We start from the raw sequence: 18,023 nt of genomic DNA, 5'->3' as shown, positions 1-18,023 counted from the left end.
CCCTGGACATCACATCCACTGACTGCTCCCCTTAGACTAGCTGGTGGGGCATTCTATTTACCTCTCCCATGACTTTTCTGACAAATTACAACAAGTCATAGATTCCACCACAAACAGTCTAGAATCACTACAGGTTCAATTCCCAGTACCACCACAAGCCAGAGCTGAGCAGTGCTCTGGTAAAAATAAAATATAAATAAATGAATAACATAAAATAAGTAATAGGGGGCCAGGTGACAGCACACCTGGTTGAGGACACATGTTATAATGCTCAAGGACCCAGGTCTGAGCCACTGCCCCCACCTGCAGGGGGGAAGCTTCACAAGTAGTGAAGCAGGTCTGCAGTTGTCTGTCTCTCTCCCTCTCTGCCTCCCCCTTCCCTCTCAACTTCTGTCTCTATCCAATAAGTAAATAGTAAAAAATAAACATGAAAAGAGATAATTTTGGGAGTCAGGCAGTAGTGCAGCGGGTTAAGCACACATGGTACACGTGGTAAGGACCCTGGTTCGAGCCTCTGGCACCCCACCTGCAGGGGAGTCGCTTCACAGGCAGTGAAGCAGGTCTGCAGGTGTCTATCTTTCTCTCCCCCTCTCTGTCTTCCCCTCCTCTCTCCATTTCTCTCTGTCCTATCCAGCAACGACGACTACAATAAAACAAGAAGGGCAACAAAAGGGAAAATAAATAATAAAATATTTTTAAAAAAATTTTAAAGGCAATTAAAAAAATAAATTATAGTAATAAAATTGAATTGGTCGGGCAGGAGTAGATAGCATAATGGTTATGCAAACAGACTCTCATGCCTGAGGCTCCAAAGTCCTATGTTCAATCCCCCACACCACCATAAGCCAGAGCTGAGCAGTGCTCTGGTTAAAAAAAAAAAAAAAAAAAAAAAGAATTGAATTGGTCAAGGGAACTGTTAAAACTCATGCATGAAGACCAAGGAAATAGCATAATAATTATGCAAAAAACCTTTCATGCCTGAGACACCAAATGTCCCAGGCTCAGTCTCCAGCACCACCACAAATCAGAGCTATGCCCTGGTAAAATAAAATAAAAACTCATGCATGAAACTCTAGGATTACCGATATAATACTTAAAAAAAATTATTTGTTTGTTTATGAGAAAGAGAGAGACAGACCATGACTTACTCTCGGCACATACAATACTGGGGATTGAACTTGGGACTTCATACTTGAGGGTCAAACGCTTTAGTCACTGTACCACCTCCCAAGCTGTACTGGCCCACATTTTCATTATTATTTTTTTTCTTCAGAGAGAGACAGTTGCAGAGGTAGAAAGTCCCTGTTACTCCCAGGCGTGCCAGGGTTCAAACCTAAGCATGCACCCGACCAGATGAACGCTCTTTAGCCTGATACCCCTCCTTACAATTTGCAAGATTAGTTCATAGTCACCTGGAAACTCACAGAAAGCTTGAAGAATGTTTCATAAAAACTAGCGAGCACCAGAAAACCCAATCATCACACTATCCAATCCCAGACCCCCTCCCCCCAAGTGACCAGGAACCTGCAACTTCCACCTCAGTTAGATGAAGTCTGATCCCCAGCACCCCACCCACCCTCGTAAACCGTAATTATCAGCTAGATGCCCGCTGCTGCCCTGTAATATGAACTGGAGAGAGGGAGCCGAGCTACGTGCGTCCATATCCCGCCATTCCCTCCCTCATACTGCTTATTTAACCTTTGCAAGATTTTTTTTTTCTTTACAATTTGCAGATTCGTGGGAGGCAGAAGCGGCCGGGCGCAGTTCCCACTAACTTCACCAGGGGGCGCGTCAGCCCCGGAGACCCAGCCACTGCGACCCACCGCCCCGAGGGTCTCCAGCGCCAAGAGCCCCCCTCCCTCCCAGCCCCGGGCGACGTCTGGGCGGGAAACCGAGGCAGCGCCGGGAGCTGCTAAGGCAGAGGCCCCCCGCACTTTGCGGGGAGCGCCGGCGGGGCCCGGGTGCCTGGAGCTGCGCCCGCCGCCCTGCCCGGCCCGGGGCCGGCACCAGGCGCACATGGCCCGCCCGGCCCTGTTTGTGCTGGCAGCGCGCCGCCGCTATTTGAGGCGGGTTTTATCTCCCAGAAACCAGCAAAACCCCAAGCGGAGTGGAGCGAAGATGAAAGCGGCCGAGGGCCAGGGGAGGGCAGGGCCGCCGGGCTGCGGCTGCGGGCGGGAGCTGGCACCGGCCCGGCGGGGACCCGGAGGCCCGAGGGCCGGGCCCTGGCGGGTCCCGCCGCCCCGGGGTCCCCTTGGGGCGCCCGTGGGTGCCCGCGCGCCCTTCCGCCGGGTCCCCGCCCGCGGGCGTCTTCAAAGCGCCTTTGAAGCTGCGGGGGACGTCGCGCACCTGGGGGCTTGTCGGGGGCGCTGCAGCTCCGCGGGCGCGGGGACCCGGGCGGGGGCCGGGGGGCGGGGGGCGGCGGCCTGCGCCCCTCGGGCCTGCGGGGGAGCCCGGGGGCCGCACAAAGCCTTATTGTGGCGCGGGCACGGCCGCCACAGAGTGGCTTTTGTTCCTCCGCTGACTCCGCGGCGGGCGGGAGAGCGACCTCTCGGCAGAGACCTCTGGCCACTGGGTTCTGCACCCCGGAGGCAACCCGTGGGAAGAAGGGTTCCAAGGCTGGAGAGACAGCATAATGGTTCTGCAAAGTCTTTCATGCCTGCCTGAGGCTCCGAGGTGTCAGGTTCAATCCCCAGCACCATCACAAACCAAAGCTGAGAAGTGCTCTGGTCCTCACTGTTGTTTCTCTCTATATTCCTCTTATTAAAATTATTTTTTTAAAAGGGAGGTAGCCTGCACCCCGGGCATAATGGGCAGATGCACAATAGGATACCCGGGAGCACTGTGCATTTTGCCAAAATTAACGCCCCACCCCACCACCCTATAAGCCACCCTTCACTTTTCTTCCCTCCCTCCCTTTTTTTTTTCTCTCACCAGGACAACATTTGAAATCCAACTTTTATTTATTAAATAAAAACAAAAAAAAAAAGAGAGAGAGAGAGAGACTCCATGAGGGCATGATCCCTTCCACAATATTACCTTCTCCCCCAGGCTCCAGAGGTTCGAACCCTTTAAACCTGGGGCCTCCGGGGCAGGAGATGGGAAAGGAGGGTCCGAAGTCACAGGAAAGGCATTCAAAGGCACTAAGCGGCTTTAAAAGTCACTTGGAGGTGGAGCTGGGAGCATCTGAAGACGGAGATAGGGCGCCTGTGGATGCACCTCCAGTCATCTTGAGGACCTCTTGTCCTCCTAGCTCTATAGATCCTTCTTTCTCGTGGTTCCTAGGCACCGGGCCTAGCACAGTACCTTGCACTCAATAAATACTTGATTTATTTGAATCTGATCCCAGAGAAAGCCTTCCCCTTCCATTCTTCAGGAGGGGCACCTCCAAGTCAATGTCCTCCTGTTGTCAGGTGGGCTTCCCCACAGAGCACATCTAGGATGGAAGCTGCAAACTCCATCACCATGGCAACAAGGGATTGAGCTGGTGGGGCCATGGTGTCAAGGGAGGGGCTTTGGAAGGACCTGCTCTGGGGTCCAGGGAGGGGGTGCATTCCAGTTCTCCCCTCCATAGGATTGAGGCTTCACAGCTTCTGGCCAGGGCTGGGAATATTAAGGGTCCCCTAACTGAGAAATATCCTCATCAGTTCTTTAACAGAGATGCTAACCAAGCCTATTCACAGAGATTCCATTGAGAAGCTCCATTAAGTGAGACCCTAATGATAAAAATCCTATTAATTTGATCTCCACAAACTTTTATCTTTACAGAGATGCATTAAACTATAATTTCCATAGCAGAAATGGGCCTCTTCCTCTCCCTAGCTCACTCTACCTGACCTGTCATCATAACTTAGATAAATAGAACTATTATTACTATTCCTTTCTCTTGGAACATAGGGGTTAAATATATGGGCCTGGGGGCAGCCTCCCTGGCCCTGGGGTTACCCCATCATTGGGATCAGATCCCCATTGGTCTGCCCCCCTCTTGGTGCCCTACTCCCTGCCAGGTCACTAAACTCATATCCCCTAACTCTGGTCCCTAATGAAGAGGCCACCAGGGGGCAATAAATTATCATCATCATCATCATCATCATCATCGATGTGTATGCAAAAGGAAAAATGCTCTGGAGCATGGAAAGCTGGTGGAGTAAGAAATCGGGAAGACTGGAGCCTGGACGCCACAAGATAGTGGTAAATCAACTTGGGAAGCAGAAAGAAGGCATGTCAAGGAGTCTGTGAGATGGAAGAGTTGGGAGCCCAGATGGAAGGAAAGTGAATTGCTGTGGCCAGAGCAGAGTGGAGCAGAGGCTGTGAGCAGGGGCCAGAGTGTAGAAGTCAGGCACGAGGTTAGGGAAGTATGCTGTGGCGGAGGAGGGGACACAAAGGAGGCATGCAAGGAGACACCCAGGCCCAGAGTGGCCAGGGAAGAGACAAAGCCCTGAAAGACTGTGCATGCAAGGGGGGAAGGGGGAGGACGAGCAGTGGTTCTTAGAGCCAGGAAGAGGCCCAGCTCAGGAGCCCTCCCCCAGCTCAGATCTCCAACAGGTTGCTCTGCTCCGGGCTGCCCCCAGGCGCTTTTTCTGGGGGTGCTGGAGAGGCAGAGGGCCTGGGTGTCTGACTGGCCTCCTCCTCCCCTGTGCTGCGACCCTCCCCCAGCTCTTTGGGGCCATTGGGAGGGGGCCCCGGGCCTGGCTCGCCATGGGTGCGCTGGTGTTTGCTGAGGTGGTCACTGCGGGTAAAGCGCTTGGAGCAGAGCAGACAGGTGAACTTCTTCTCCCGGGTGTGGGTGCGCACGTGGCGCTCCAGCTCGTCCGAGCGGGTGAACCTCTTGCCGCAGAAAAGCCAGTTGCAGACGAAGGGCCTCTCGCCCGTGTGCCAGCGTAGGTGGGCCTTCAGATGTGAGGCCTTGCCATACACTTTGCCACAGCCAGGGATGTGGCAGCTGTGGATGGGCTTCTTCCGCAGCCCAGCAGCGGCCGCACCCAGGCGCTCCAGCTCCTGGCAGTTGGGGCAGTCGCAGGAGGACCGCCCAGCTCCACTGCCCCCGTACCCGCCACTGCCCCCTGTGCCTGCACCACGAGGTTTGGCTCCACCACTCCCTTCCAGCTGCCCGCTGTTGCTCACAGCCTTGGGTTTATAGACATCTTGGGGCAAAACATGCTGGGGCCCTGGCTGCAGCAAGTGGGGAGCTGGGTAAGGGGCTGGGTTAAGGGGGGCAAAGTCGGACGGGTAGGTGGGGAGCTGGGGGTTGAGTGGGGGCTGAGCAGGACCTGTGGGGAGTGTCCCTTGCAGCCCATCCCCCTGGCTTTGCCCACCACCTAGCCAGTTGCCCCCGGGATGCATGTCCCACCAGGGAGCAGGAGCATTGCCTGGGCCTGGTGAGATGCCTGCATGGATGCCAGCCTTGTACCAGGAGCCATAGGGGTGCGCCATGTCCAGAGAGGTGTAGACGCTGGGCAGGCAATCAGGAGAGCTGTGCCCCTTGGGCACTAGTAACCCAGGGTCCTGGGTACCTGTGGGCCCAGGGAACGAGTGGGTAAAAGGAGGGTAGTCATTGGCATAGCCCGAGGTGGGTGCTGGAGGGCTGCCTGCAGGAGAGAGGAGCCCATTGGTGCTCCCAAAGGGGGCTGCGTAGGCATCTCCCATGGTTTTGGAGGCTGCAAGGTCACTGCCCACAGAGTATGGCTTCTTGGCGCTGGCTTTTCCCAATGTCGTGGAGTCCCGCAGAGGGCTGGAGCCACCAAATTTGCTACACGCCGCTGTCAGCATGGCCAGGGGGCTGGAGCCATAATGAGCTTCCTCCTGTGGTGACAGGGAAGAAACACTGTTTCCAGAGAAGTAGAGAAGGAAAGACAGCCTCTAAACCTAGACTCCTGAAGAACAGTACAAACAGGGCGGGCAAGGCGGCCCGGGAGGCAGCACAATGGACTCTCAAGCGTGAGGTCCTGAATTCAGTTCCTGGCAGCACATGTATCACTCTCCCAGGTTGCTCAGATGGACTGTTTTAGTTGATTGGATAGAGACATAGAAACTGAGAGGGGGTCAGGGGAGATAGCATAATTGTTATGAAAAGAGACTCTCATGCCTGAAGCTCCATAGTCCTGGGTTCAATCCCCTGCACTACCATAAGCCTGAGCTGAGCCGTGCTCTGGTAAAAATAAATATATAATATAATATAATATAATATAATATAATATAATATAATTAATATAATATAGTATATTATATTGTACATATAGTTCAGGGGATGGTGAAGTGGAAAATGTTGGACTCTCAAGCATGAGGTCCTGAATTCGATCCCTGGCAGCACATGTACCAGAGTGTTGTCTAGTTCTTTCTCTCTCTCTTCCAATCCTTCTCATTAATACATAGATTTAAAATATTAAAAAAAAAAAACTAAACTACCTTCTTACTAAGGGAAAATCATTTATAAAAAATAAAATTGAGGGTGGGGATAGATAGCATAATGATGATGCAAACAGACTCTCTTGCCTAAGGCTCTAAAGTCCCAGGTTCAATTCCCTTCCCCCCCCCCCCCCATCGCACCACCATAAACCAGAGCTGGGCAGTGCTCTGGTTTAAAAAAGAATTGGGGAGTCAGGCGGCAGCGGGTTAAGCGCAGGTGGTGCAAAGCACAAGGACCGGCTCAAAGATCCCGGCTTGAGGCCCCGGCTCTCCACCTGCAGGGGAGTCGCTTCACAGGCAGTGAGGCAGGTCTGCAGGTGTCTGTCTTTCTCTCCCCTCTCTCTCTTCCCCTCCTCTCTCCATTTCTCTCTGTCCTATCCAACAATAATAACCACAACAATAAAAAAAGGGAATAGATAAATGAAAAAAAAAAGAGAGAGAAGGAAGGGGAAGGGGGCCGGGTGGTGGGGCACCTGGTTAAGCCCACATGTTACAGTCCCCAAGGGCCCAAGTTTGAGTCTCAGTCCCCACCTGCAGGGGGAAAGCTTCACGAGTGGTGAAGCCGTGCTGCAGGTGTCTCCCTGTCTTTCTCTCTATCACCCCCTTCCCTCTCAACTTCTGGCTGTGTATATCCAATAAATAAATAAAGATTATATATATATATATATATATAATTTAAAAAAGAGGGAAGGGGAGGGAGAGAGAGAGAACATGCAGTACTGCTTCACAGCTCCTCAAGCATCCACCTGCAGGTGGAGACGGGGCTTGAACCTGGGTCCTTACACACTGTAACTTGTGCATGACTCAGTCAGATATGCCACCATCCAACCCAATCAGATGGATTTTTAAATTTTTTAGATGTTGATGATCATCACAGCACAGCTCATCTCTGGCTTAGGGTGGCGTGGGGAATTGAGCCTGGGATTTCAGGACCTCAAGCATGAGAAACCTGTTGCATAACCATCATGCTATTTCCTCCACCCCAAATGGATTTTTTTTTAATCTGATAGAACAGAGAGAAATTGAGAGGGAAAGGGGAAATAAGGAGAAGGGGGGGGCAGTGGTAGATAGCATAATGGTTAAGCAGAGAAACTCTCCTGTCTGAAGCTCCAAAGTCCCAGATTCAATCCCCTGCACCACTATAAGCCAGAGTTGAGCAGTGCTCTGGTAAAATTAATAAATAAAATAGAGAGACAGAGAGACACCTGCAACACTGCTTGGACTTGAACCTAGGTTCTTGAGCATTGTAACATGGGCATTCAACCAGGCGCACCACCACCCAGCTCCAAATGGATTCTTGAAAGGAGAGCAAGACCCCACAGCCAGGAAGGAGGGTGCAGGGCTTACTGGAGTTGCTAGGGTGTGTAATCGCCTGGAGGGAGATAAGGGTCCCAAATGAGAAGGGCTACAGAGATTCATTCCAGATATTCTAAGTGTTTTTTTTTTGGGGGGGATTAGTGGTTTACAATAAATAAAGTTGTTCATACATGTGTAAAAATGCTCGTTTTCCTGCCAAACACTCTCACCCCCCAGCCTAAGTCTTCCACCATCATGCCCCAAGACCTGAAAGTATATCACCTCCCTCCTCGCCCTGCCCCGTCCTTTACTTTGATACAATACACCTTTTTTTTTTCTTAATATATTTTTACTATCTTTATTTATTGGATAGAGACAGCCAGAAATTAGGAGAAAGGGGAAGAGAGAGAGAGAGACACCTGCAGCACTGCTTCACCACTTGCAAAGCTTTCCCCCTGAAGGTGGTGGCTTGAACTCAGGTCCTTGAGCATTGTAACATATGTGCTCAACCAGGCGCACCACCACCCAGCCCCCCTGCCCTTTTTTTTAAAAAATTTTTTTTTAGAATTTATTTATTAATGAGAAAGATAAGAGGCAAGAGAAAGAACCAGACATCATTCTGGTACATGTGCTGCTGGGGGTTGAACTCGGGAACTCATGCATGAGAATCCAATGATTTACCACTGTGCCACCTCCCGGACCACCCCCACCCTGAGAGGTGGCAAAGTAAGCAGGATACTAAACTTGGAAACATGAATTCGATCCCCAGAATCCCATGTACCAGAGTGATGCTTTGATTCTCCCTCTCCTCTATCTTATGTTAATAAATAAAATAAAAATAAATAAAGAGATAGATAGATACCCAGGCAGGGGGGCAGTGCGCAAAGACCCAAGTTCAAGCCCCTAGTTCCCACCAGCAGAGGGGATAGCTTCATGAGTGGTGGTGGAAGACTGCAAGTATCTCTCTGTCTCTTTCCCTCTCTACCTATCCCTCCCTTTTCAATTTCTCTCAATCTCTATCCAGTAATAAATTTAAAGAGAGAGAGAGAGAGAGAGATCCAGGCAGTGAACTGTTTTCCCCAGCTCCAAATTTTCTAAGTTTGATCCTAGACTCCACTTCCTGTCTCTGTTGGGCTTCTGACTAGAGCAGTAGTCTGGTTTCCTTGAGGTCACGTCCTCATTCCCTGGTAAGGAATCACTTGGCAAGAGTCTGGGGCTAGAGGGCAAGAGGAAATGATGGCAGAGACACAGGGACATTGAAAGGGAACAGGGCTGCAGTCAAGCCAGGACTGTGGCTGAGGCAAGAATGTCTTTCAAGTGGGTAGTGGGCACCTCCCGCTTTGTGGAGCCAGCTGGTACCCCTTTGGGAGAACTGGAAGAGGCTTAACTCCCCATGGCCCTGCAGGATAGGGGAGAGGGGTGGTGACAACACTGGCTCACAGACACATGCCTCCATAACTTAGTGTCCTATAACAGACCATCTGGTCTCATAGCCAGTAAAGGAAGATATGTGAATTCGAGCCATAGGGGTCTTTCAGAAAAGCAAAATGCCCTTCTTGGGCTCAATGGGCAGCCTCAAGGCCTCCCAGCCTAACAGCCCTCCAGAATCCCTGACCAGCATAGATAAGTGTCCACTATTGAGAGCCCCATCCAGAAAGTGTACTCAGAGCTGGGGAGATGGCCTGCAGTGTAGCAAACTAGACTTGTTCAGCAGTGGCCCCTGTAATCCCAGGTTCAATCCCCAGCACCACTATATGTCAGAGATGAACAATGCTCTGTTGTCTCTGTCTTTCTCATGAAAATAAATGATTTTATTTTTTATTTATTTTTCTTACCACAACACTGCTCAGCTCTGGCTTATGGTGGTACAAAGGATTGAACCTGGGACTTTAGAGCCTCAGGCATGAGAGCCTCTTTGCATAACCATTATGCTATCTACCCTCACCCAATTTTATTTATTTATTTTTGCTAGAGCACTGCTTGGCTCTGGCATATGTGGGTATGCCATAATCAAGTCGAACTTGGGACCTCTCATAAGTCAGATTTGCATGCTACCACTGTGTTATCTCCCGAATCCTCTTTTACTTATTCATTTATTTATTTTATTTTTTTAATGTTTTTTAAAAATTTATTTTCTGGGAGTCAGGCTGTAGCGCAGCGGGTTAAGCGCAGGTGGTGCAAAGCACAAGGATCGGCATAAGGATCCCGGTTCAAACCCCGGCTCCCCACCTGCAGGGGAGTCGCTTCACAGGCGGTGAAGCAGGTCTGCAGGTGTCTATCTTTCTCTCCTCCTCTCTGTCTTCCCCTCCTCTCTCCATTTCTCTCTGTCCTATCCAACAACGACAACAACAATAATAACTACAACAATAAAACAACAAGGGCAACAAAAGAGAATAAATAAATTAAATAAATATTTTTAAAAAATTATTTTCTATTTTGTTGCCCTTGTTGTTTTTAATTGTTGTTGTAGTTATTATTGTTGTTGTTATTGATGTTGTCGATGTTAGATAGGACAGAGAGAAATGGAGAGAGGAGGGGAAGACAGAGATGGAGAGAGAAAGATAGACACCTGGATACCTGCTTCACTGCTTGTGAAGCGACTCCCCTGCAGGTGGGGAGCCAGGGGCTCGAACTGGGATCCTTTTGTGGGTCCTTGCACTTTGCGCCACATGCGCTACCACCCGACTCCCTCATTTATTTATTTTCTAGCACTGTGGCCTCACCCATAGCTAGATACAAAGTCCTACTGGTTAAACTATCTTAAACTATATTATAGCACCTAAATAAAGAACTTAAAAATATTTATTTATTTACTTATTCCCTTTTGTTGCCCTTGTTGTTTTATTGTTGTAGTTATTATTGTTGTCATCGTTGTTGGATAGGACAGAGAGAAATGGAGAGAGGAGGGGAAGACAGAGAGGGGGAGAGAAAGACAGACACCTGCAGACCTGCTTCACCGCCTATGAAGGGACTCCCCTGCAGGTGGAGAGCTGGGAGCTTGAACCCGGATCCTTAAGCTGGTCCTTGCGCTTTGCACCACATGTGCTTAACCCACTGTGCTACTGCCCGACTCCCTGGTGCTCTGCTTCTCTTAATCTCTTCTCCTGTCTTTTACTCTCTCATAAATAAACAGATCTTTTTTTAAAAAGTTGTTTTTGGCAGTCCGGGAGTTGGCACAGTGGATAAAACACTGGACTTTCAAGTATGAGGTCGATCCCCAGTAGCACATGTACTAGAGTGATGTCTGGTTCTTTCTCTTCTCCTATCTTTCTCATGAATAAAAAAATATTTTTTAAAAAAAAGTCATTCTTGGGGTTAAGTAGTGGAACACCTGGTTGAATGAACACATTACAGTGCACAAGGATCTGGGGTCAAGCCCCTGATCCCCACCTGTGGGAAGGAAGCTTCATGAGCAGTGAAGCAGTGCTGCAGGTATCTCTCTCTCTCTCTCTCTCTCTCTCAGTTTCCCCCTTCCTTTTCAATGTCTCTCTGTCTCTATCCGAAATCAATCAATTAAACTTTTTAAATTCTCAGTCTTTGAGAGATAACATCAAAGTTATCTTTAATATCTTTTTTTAAAAAAAGATTTTATTTATTTATTAATGAGAAAGGAGGAGAGAGAGAGAGAACCAGACATCACTCTGGTACTTGTGGTGCCGGGGACTGAACTCAGGACCTCACACTTAAAAGAGTCCAATGCTTTATTCACTGCCCCACCTCCCAGGCCACTTAATATCTTTATTTATTTGATAGGGAGAGCCAGAAATCGATAGAGAGGGAGAGAGACAGAGAGACACCTGCAACATTACTTCACCACTTACAAAGCTTTCCCCCTGTAGGTGGGGACTGAGGGCTCAAACCTGGATCCTTGTGTATTGTAACATATGTGTTCAATATGTTACTACTCGGTCCCTCAAAATTATTTTTTTAAGATTTTTTTTTCTGGACCAGGCAGTTGTGCACCTGGTATGTGTACACATTACAATGCACAAGGACTTGAGTTCAAGTCTGCAGTCCTCACCTGCAGGAGGAAAGCTTCACAAGCAGTGAAGCAGTGTAGCAGTGCTGTAGGTGTCTCTCTCCCTCTCTTCCCCCCTTCCCTCTAGATTTCTCTCTGTCCTATCATGTAAAATAAATACAGATTTTTTTAAAAGAAATAAATAAAGGGGCCAAGTCAGAGGTTCAGCAGCATATACATGTGATATTTGTGTGAACAACCTGCTTTGATACTTGCACCACGTATGACGGAACAGTGTTGGTTGTTCTCTCAAAGTAATTAATGGATATATATATATATATTTCACTGAGTTCTGGCTTATAGTAGTGAAAGGGATTGAACTTAGAACCTCAAAGCCTCAAACATCAATGTCTGTTGCATTACAGCTAGTGCTATCTCCCCAGTCATAAATAAACAAGAAAGAAAGAAAGAAAAAGAAAGAAAGAAAGAAAGAAAGAAAGAATGGAAGGAAGAGCCAGTATACTTTGTGCCTTCCAGGAATCCAGGTTTCCCAGGCTGTCAGGTGACTGTCAGCATGTGACATGTGTGTGCTACCAACCCCAGATTCAGACTGGGCTCTACAGACTGCCGAGAAGGGTGTGCTCTCACCACGTCCACACTGCTGCCCACCTGCAGACCCGCTGCTCGCCCTGCCCAGCTGCCTCACTCTGAAGTCCCACAGACCCCAAAATTGGAACCACCAAAATTTTCTGAAATCTGGCTTGGAATCAGCCTTCAATTTTTGGTGGCCAGAGTTTCCCCAGAGCTGGAGCAGAAGGTGAGTTCAGGCAGGGCAGTTGATGGGGCAGGAGGCAGCCCTGCAGAAAGGAGAGGGAGAAACAGGAGGTCCAAGGAGAGAGGCAGAGGTGGGAGGGAGTGAAGGACCTGTGGGCAGAGGGGGAGGGGTGCACATAATATCCCAGGGGTCAGGGACACAGAGGTGAAGTGGCAGTAGGAAAGAGAAACAGGCTGCGTGGGAGAGGAGAGAGCAGAAGAGCACAGGACTTGCATGCAAGAGCTTGAGCCCTGACACTTGCACGCCAGAGTGATGCTCTGGATTTCTCTACGAACTAATAAATAAGTGCGCTGGCAGGTGGTGCAATGGATAAAACCTTAGACTCTGGAGCATAAGGTCTTAAGTTTGGTCCCAGGCATCGCATGTGGCTAAGTGATGCTCTGCTTTCTTTCTCATTCTCTCACGTAAATAAACAAATAAATATTGTAAACACACACACACACACACACACACACATATATATATATATATATATATATATATATATATATATATATTTTTTTTTTTTTTTTTTTACAAGAGGCAGAGGTGGGCAAGGACCCAAGTGAGCAGAAAGGTCAAAAGACAAAAGGAAGGGAGACAGAGGAAAGCAAAATAAATCGAGGTGATGGGAAGAGGCTGGTCCGGAAAAGCAAAAGAATACAGAAAGGAAGAAGAGAAAAGAAGAGGAGGAGGAGGAGAGCAGAGTTCCTACCTAAGAGAAAGGCACCACTGCGGTGCTGGGCCCCAGAGAACCCCCAGACCAGGCCACTCCTCCCTCCTTCTCCCCCCCACCCCATCCCCCGGTCGCCCCTCCCCCGCTGCCCAGCCCGGCTCCGTTGGTTTCCCTGCGGTCGGTTTATTTTTAAAAACGCCGACGCCGTCCCCCCCCACCCCCACCCAGCCCTCACACTGTGGCCACAGGGGCCTCAGCCAAGCCCAGGGACCCCACCCAGCTGTGGGGAGAGGAGGAGGGGTGAACAGAGGCAGGCAACCCCAGACCAAAGAGAGACCCCAGGCGTGGGGCAGGGAGGCCCCAGGGGCCGTGGGCAGGGATGGGAGACCAGGCACCGGCCACTCACACAGCTTGGGGGGCGCAGTGGGCACCTGACTCAGCTTGGTCAGGACCTCAGTTTCCTTCTCCTGCTGCGCACTGTTCTCCCCAGAGCTGGGGAGAAAATCCTGATTGTTTAGCCCCATTCCCAGGCACATTCCCTTTCCATCTTTGTGGGATGAGGAAGTCCCACCTGCTAGTTCTCACCCCCATCCTGCCACCTCTACCTTGACATCCCAGAAAGCAAAACAAAGCAAACAGGTTTGAAGCACTGAGAGGTCCTTGGAGGAAAACTAGGGGAAGCTTCCCCAACTCCCTGGACCCTTCCGCCTCAAAGGTACAATTTGAGCAGGAAACTGGTGATAGGCGGGCTTCCCTTCCCTGTGCTCGCTCTCAGCCTGGGAGATAGCATGGTTGTTATATAGAGATTTTCGAAGTCCCAGGTTCAGTTCTCAGCTTTACCATAAGCCAGGGCTGTGCCGTGTGCGCTGGGAAGAAGAAAAGAAAGGAAAGGAAAAAAGAAAGAAAGACAAAGGAAAGATAGCGTAATGGTTATGCAAAAAGACTCATGCGTGAGGCACCAAAGGTCTCAAGTTCAATTCCCAGCACCACCATATGCCAGAGCTGAGCAGTGCTCTGATAATAAAAGGAAGAGAGAGGGAAAGTTTCAAAGAAAGAAAGAGACAGGCCAGGGGCTGAGTGGCCAGCTTTCTAGTTCTCATCTTTTCAGCCTCCCCTCCCCCACCTTACAGGTACCCCAGTCTCCAATGCGCCATCCTCACTATTTCCTTCAATTCTTCTTCCTCCCAACATCTTGGCCCCCAAGTCCCTCCCCTCCTGAAGAGCCCATCCAAGCCAGGCAGAGGGAGCCTTTGGCCGTGGCAGGGAGTGGGATGGTGAGTGAAACTTAGGGTTCTTGCCTCAAAAAGAGGATTGTAGGGTGGGGGAGATAATGTAATGAAATCCCAGGTTCAAACCCCAGCACCACCATAAACTAGAAGAGAGCGGGACTCTGCTTTAAAAGAAGAAGAAGAAGAAGGAGAAGGAGAAGAAAGAAAGAAAGAAAGAAAGAATAGGGGAAAAAAGAATTGGGATGCCTTTGTGTTGGGGGCATCTCCAGGGCACAAGGGATGAGAGGACTTAAAAGCCTGATTTCCATGATACTCTGTGTGCCAAGTGCTACACCTCAGTCCCAGTCTTGCCAGCCCGCCCCTGGGCCAATCCCTCCCCCAGGCACCAGTGCCACGCTGGCAACACTGGCACACTGCCCACATCCACGGACACAGCTCCTGCCTTGGGTGGGCCCTGGATTCCCAAGCACCTTATTCCAGTCACAGGGTTTTAACTGCACTATCTCAACGTAGAGTCTACTGAGGAAGAGGGTGAGTAGTCTCCCCTCAGGGCCGCAGGGGCATGTGTGAAAGAACAACTCCTGAAGACCCCCCCCCAATTAGCTACAAGGCATTGACAAGGGGTAAGGTACCACCCGCCGTCTCAACCTCACACTGCCACTGTGGGCTCACAGATACTTGGGTGAGCCTTGCCTATACACATACATCATGACTTCACCAAGGGGCCATGCGTGCACTGGTACCATGCTAATGCTCAGCTTCTGGCCAGTGACACAGGCAAGAGAAGGCTCCCAGCCATCTCTCACACCTCTCCCTGTGGGCTGGAAGGGCCAGCTTCCTGTTTGGCCCAGGACCCCAGGACCTAAGCTGGGAACAAGAGGCCAGACTGGTGATGGTAGAGGGTGGGTAAGAGAAGGTGCTTTGGAGGAACCCAAGAATAAGGAAGATTCAAGACTACTGAATTAAATTGGCCTTGGAGGGAGGAGGGTTCCCAGACAAGGGGAAGGGAAGAGGGACAGAGATAATGATAGAAAAATAATCAGAGGCCCAGGAGCAGAGATAATTCAAGACACCCTAAAAGACTCTGAGGCATTGTGAGACCCCCCCCCAAATTTCAACTCTGTGCCATGAGTTCCCCAGAAACCCTGGTAGAGTTTGATTCCTCCAGCTCTCATGTCACCCTTGTTCCCTCCATCCCCAGAACCAGAGGCCAGGGACACCAGGGTCCCAGTCTGGAGGGGAAGTGGCCTAGTCCGCCCTGGAGCCTCCCACTCCCAAAATAGAGTTGAGTTTGTCTTTGGCTGAAAGTTAAATATTTGTGAGCTGGGCAGGCGGCCTCAGACCCTGGCCCTCCTCCTTGGTTCTCTCTCAGGCCTGGGCCCAGTTCCTCTGGTCAGCCCCCCCACAGGCACTGGTCTGCTCTTCACCTTTTCTTTGTCACCCCCTTCTCTCTTCCACAAACCAGCTCAAAGGAAGCCCTGCAGCCTGCTACATACAAACCAGACATGATACTGTTAGACTAAGAGTTCCAGGAGACCCTCCCCAAGAAATTCTCCCATTGCTACTCTATTCCCTATGCCTTACAGCCAGTCTCCAGCCTTCTGGCTCTGTCTGTCTCCCCTCATCCCCCACTTCCCTCCTTCCTTTCTCCACACAGCCCGCCTTCATTCAGAGTCTGTGTGTCTGGCTCACCTTAGGGGTCCCTGCCTTGTGTGGACCCAAACCCCTCTAGTTCTCAATGACCCTTGGCCCTACTCTCCTCCCCTTTCTCCATGCTCCCTCCTCAGACCCCATTCCTCCTCTGTCCTCATCAGAGGTGTCCCTGGCAGTGACAAGCAGCACTGCAACTGTCTGTGTAAGTTGGTAAGTGGGCAGGGCTGAGGACCACTCCGCTCTTTGCCGGTGATCTGGGCAGAGGAGGGGGCCATTACCTCAAGCAGGGAGGACGCCATCCTGAGGCTGGGGACCAGGTCCCAAGGAACCAGGCAGATGGAGAGAGTCGAGCCGGAGAGAAGGAGAAGGAGAGGGAGGGAGAATGGGAGAATGGGTGAGAAGAGATCTAAAGTTAGAAGGGACTAGGAGGTGGGGGGTGGGGGGGTTGCTCTCTGTCTGTAGGGATCCACCCTCTAATTACAGCTTTCCCAGCGGAGAAGGCTCCGGATCCAATGAGCAGGGCGAGAGAGGGAGGCAGAGGGTCCAAATTTCCTGCTCCATTTGCTGAGCTCCCCAAAGAAGGGATCTGGGCGGGAGAGGAGAAACAGGGCTCCCCAGGAAGGGGTGGAAGCAGGAGGAGGGGAGCAGCAGGGGCATGCTGTCAGGCCCTCCCGGGTGCTGGGGAGAGGAAGGTCTGAAGGGTGGGTAAACCCAGGTGTCCCCTAGCCCGCCCCCAGCAAGCCCTGAGCATCTGGGGGAGCCCCTCCCAGAGTTCTCCAGTATCCTGTACCTGGGGGTCTGGAGCTAAGTGTCCTGGCTCTGTCCGCTCTGAAGGACTGGCAGCAGGAGTGCTGGCAGGGGGTGGCCCGAGGGTCCCCAGAGGGCTCAGCTCCTCCTCTCCCAGCCGGCTCTGCTCCTGTTCCCACTCAGGCTCAGATCCCACAGTTCTGCTCAGACTCCAGAGTCAGCTACGACCGCTGTTGCTGCTGCTCCCGCTGCTGCTGAAGCTGCCGCGCGCTGAGAGGGAAGGAACAGGAGGGAAAAGGAACAAACCCCAAACCACTAATTAGAGATGGGGGGGGGGGGGACTGGGGACGACACTCACACACAGAGACTGGAACGCACTGATACACACTCATGGGCGAGCACCATGCACACGTCCACACACAGCCGGGGCCACTGTCATGACTGAGCGCACACGCATTCCCGCGGCTGCAGGCACACGCTTGCACACAGCCGAGCTGACCACACCACAGAGATGCTCCCTCCCCGGTCGGTCCCCACCTCTAGATCAGGAGGACAGCTTGTGGGTGACTGTCGTGTGTGTGTGTGTGTGTGTGTGTGTGTGTGTGTGTGTGTGTGTGTGTGTGTTTTGCAAGAGACAGGAGGGAGGGTGTGCTCTGGGTGGAGGCTTCTGCTACCCAAACTTTTTTTTTTGAGGGGGGTTTACTAAGATAAGTTCCAGGGCAAGGCCTGGAGGAAACAGGGGAGAGGAGAGGGTTTAGCGTTGCCCTATCTTCTTCCTGATGCCTCAGTTTACTCCCAGAGAGAAACATCTGAAGCTACCTCCCTTTGTGGAACAGAATCTTTTGGTTCTGGGAAGATGTAAGGTAAATAGGAGTGAGGGAGAGGGTAGAAGTTCATTGGGTCTACGCAACCATGCTCCAATCTTTACAATTAAGCACCTCCTGCCCAGAAAAAAAAAAAAAAAGGCGGGGGAGGGGGGACTGAGGAAAGCATAATAGGTATGTAGAAAAAGACTTTAGTGTCTGAGGTTCCAATGTCCAAGATTCAATCCCCATCGCCAAGTAAACCAAAGTTGAAATCTGGTATATATATATAGGGCCCAGATGGTGGCATGTCTGGTTGAGCACACATGTTACAATGCACAAGGACCCAGGTTTGAGCCCCCTGTCCCTACCTGCAGGGAGAAAGCTTTGCAAGTGGTGAATCAGGGCTGCAGGTGTCTCTCTCTCCTCTATCTCACTATACTCT

At 50.9% G+C, this 18,023-nt stretch overlaps 1 protein-coding gene across 2 annotated transcripts; it reads right to left on the bottom strand.

The window, feature by feature from the left end:
• Nucleotides 1-4,500: 4,500 nt before the first annotated feature.
• Nucleotides 4,501-17,171, bottom strand: SP7 (Sp7 transcription factor). Of its 2 annotated transcripts, XM_016186022.2 has the most exons (3): nucleotides 16,819-17,171; nucleotides 16,307-16,334; nucleotides 4,501-5,799 (listed from the first exon to the last, which is right to left on the bottom strand). In XM_016186022.2, the coding sequence occupies exons 2-3, from the start codon at nucleotides 16,325-16,327 to the stop codon at nucleotides 4,528-4,530; spliced, it is 1,293 nt and encodes a 430-aa protein (XP_016041508.1). In that variant the 5' UTR covers nucleotides 16,328-16,334; nucleotides 16,819-17,171; the 3' UTR covers nucleotides 4,501-4,527. The 2 variants fall into 2 exon arrangements, with proteins under 2 accessions (XP_016041508.1, XP_060051243.1); XM_060195260.1 differs by lacking the exon at nucleotides 16,307-16,334.
• Nucleotides 17,172-18,023: the final 852 nt, after the last annotated feature.

This window comes from Erinaceus europaeus, chromosome 7 (genome assembly GCF_950295315.1).
Source record: "Erinaceus europaeus chromosome 7, mEriEur2.1, whole genome shotgun sequence".
In the NCBI taxonomy this organism is placed as follows: domain Eukaryota; kingdom Metazoa; phylum Chordata; class Mammalia; order Eulipotyphla; family Erinaceidae; genus Erinaceus; species Erinaceus europaeus.
This window is presented reverse-complemented; position numbering and strand designations above follow the sequence as displayed.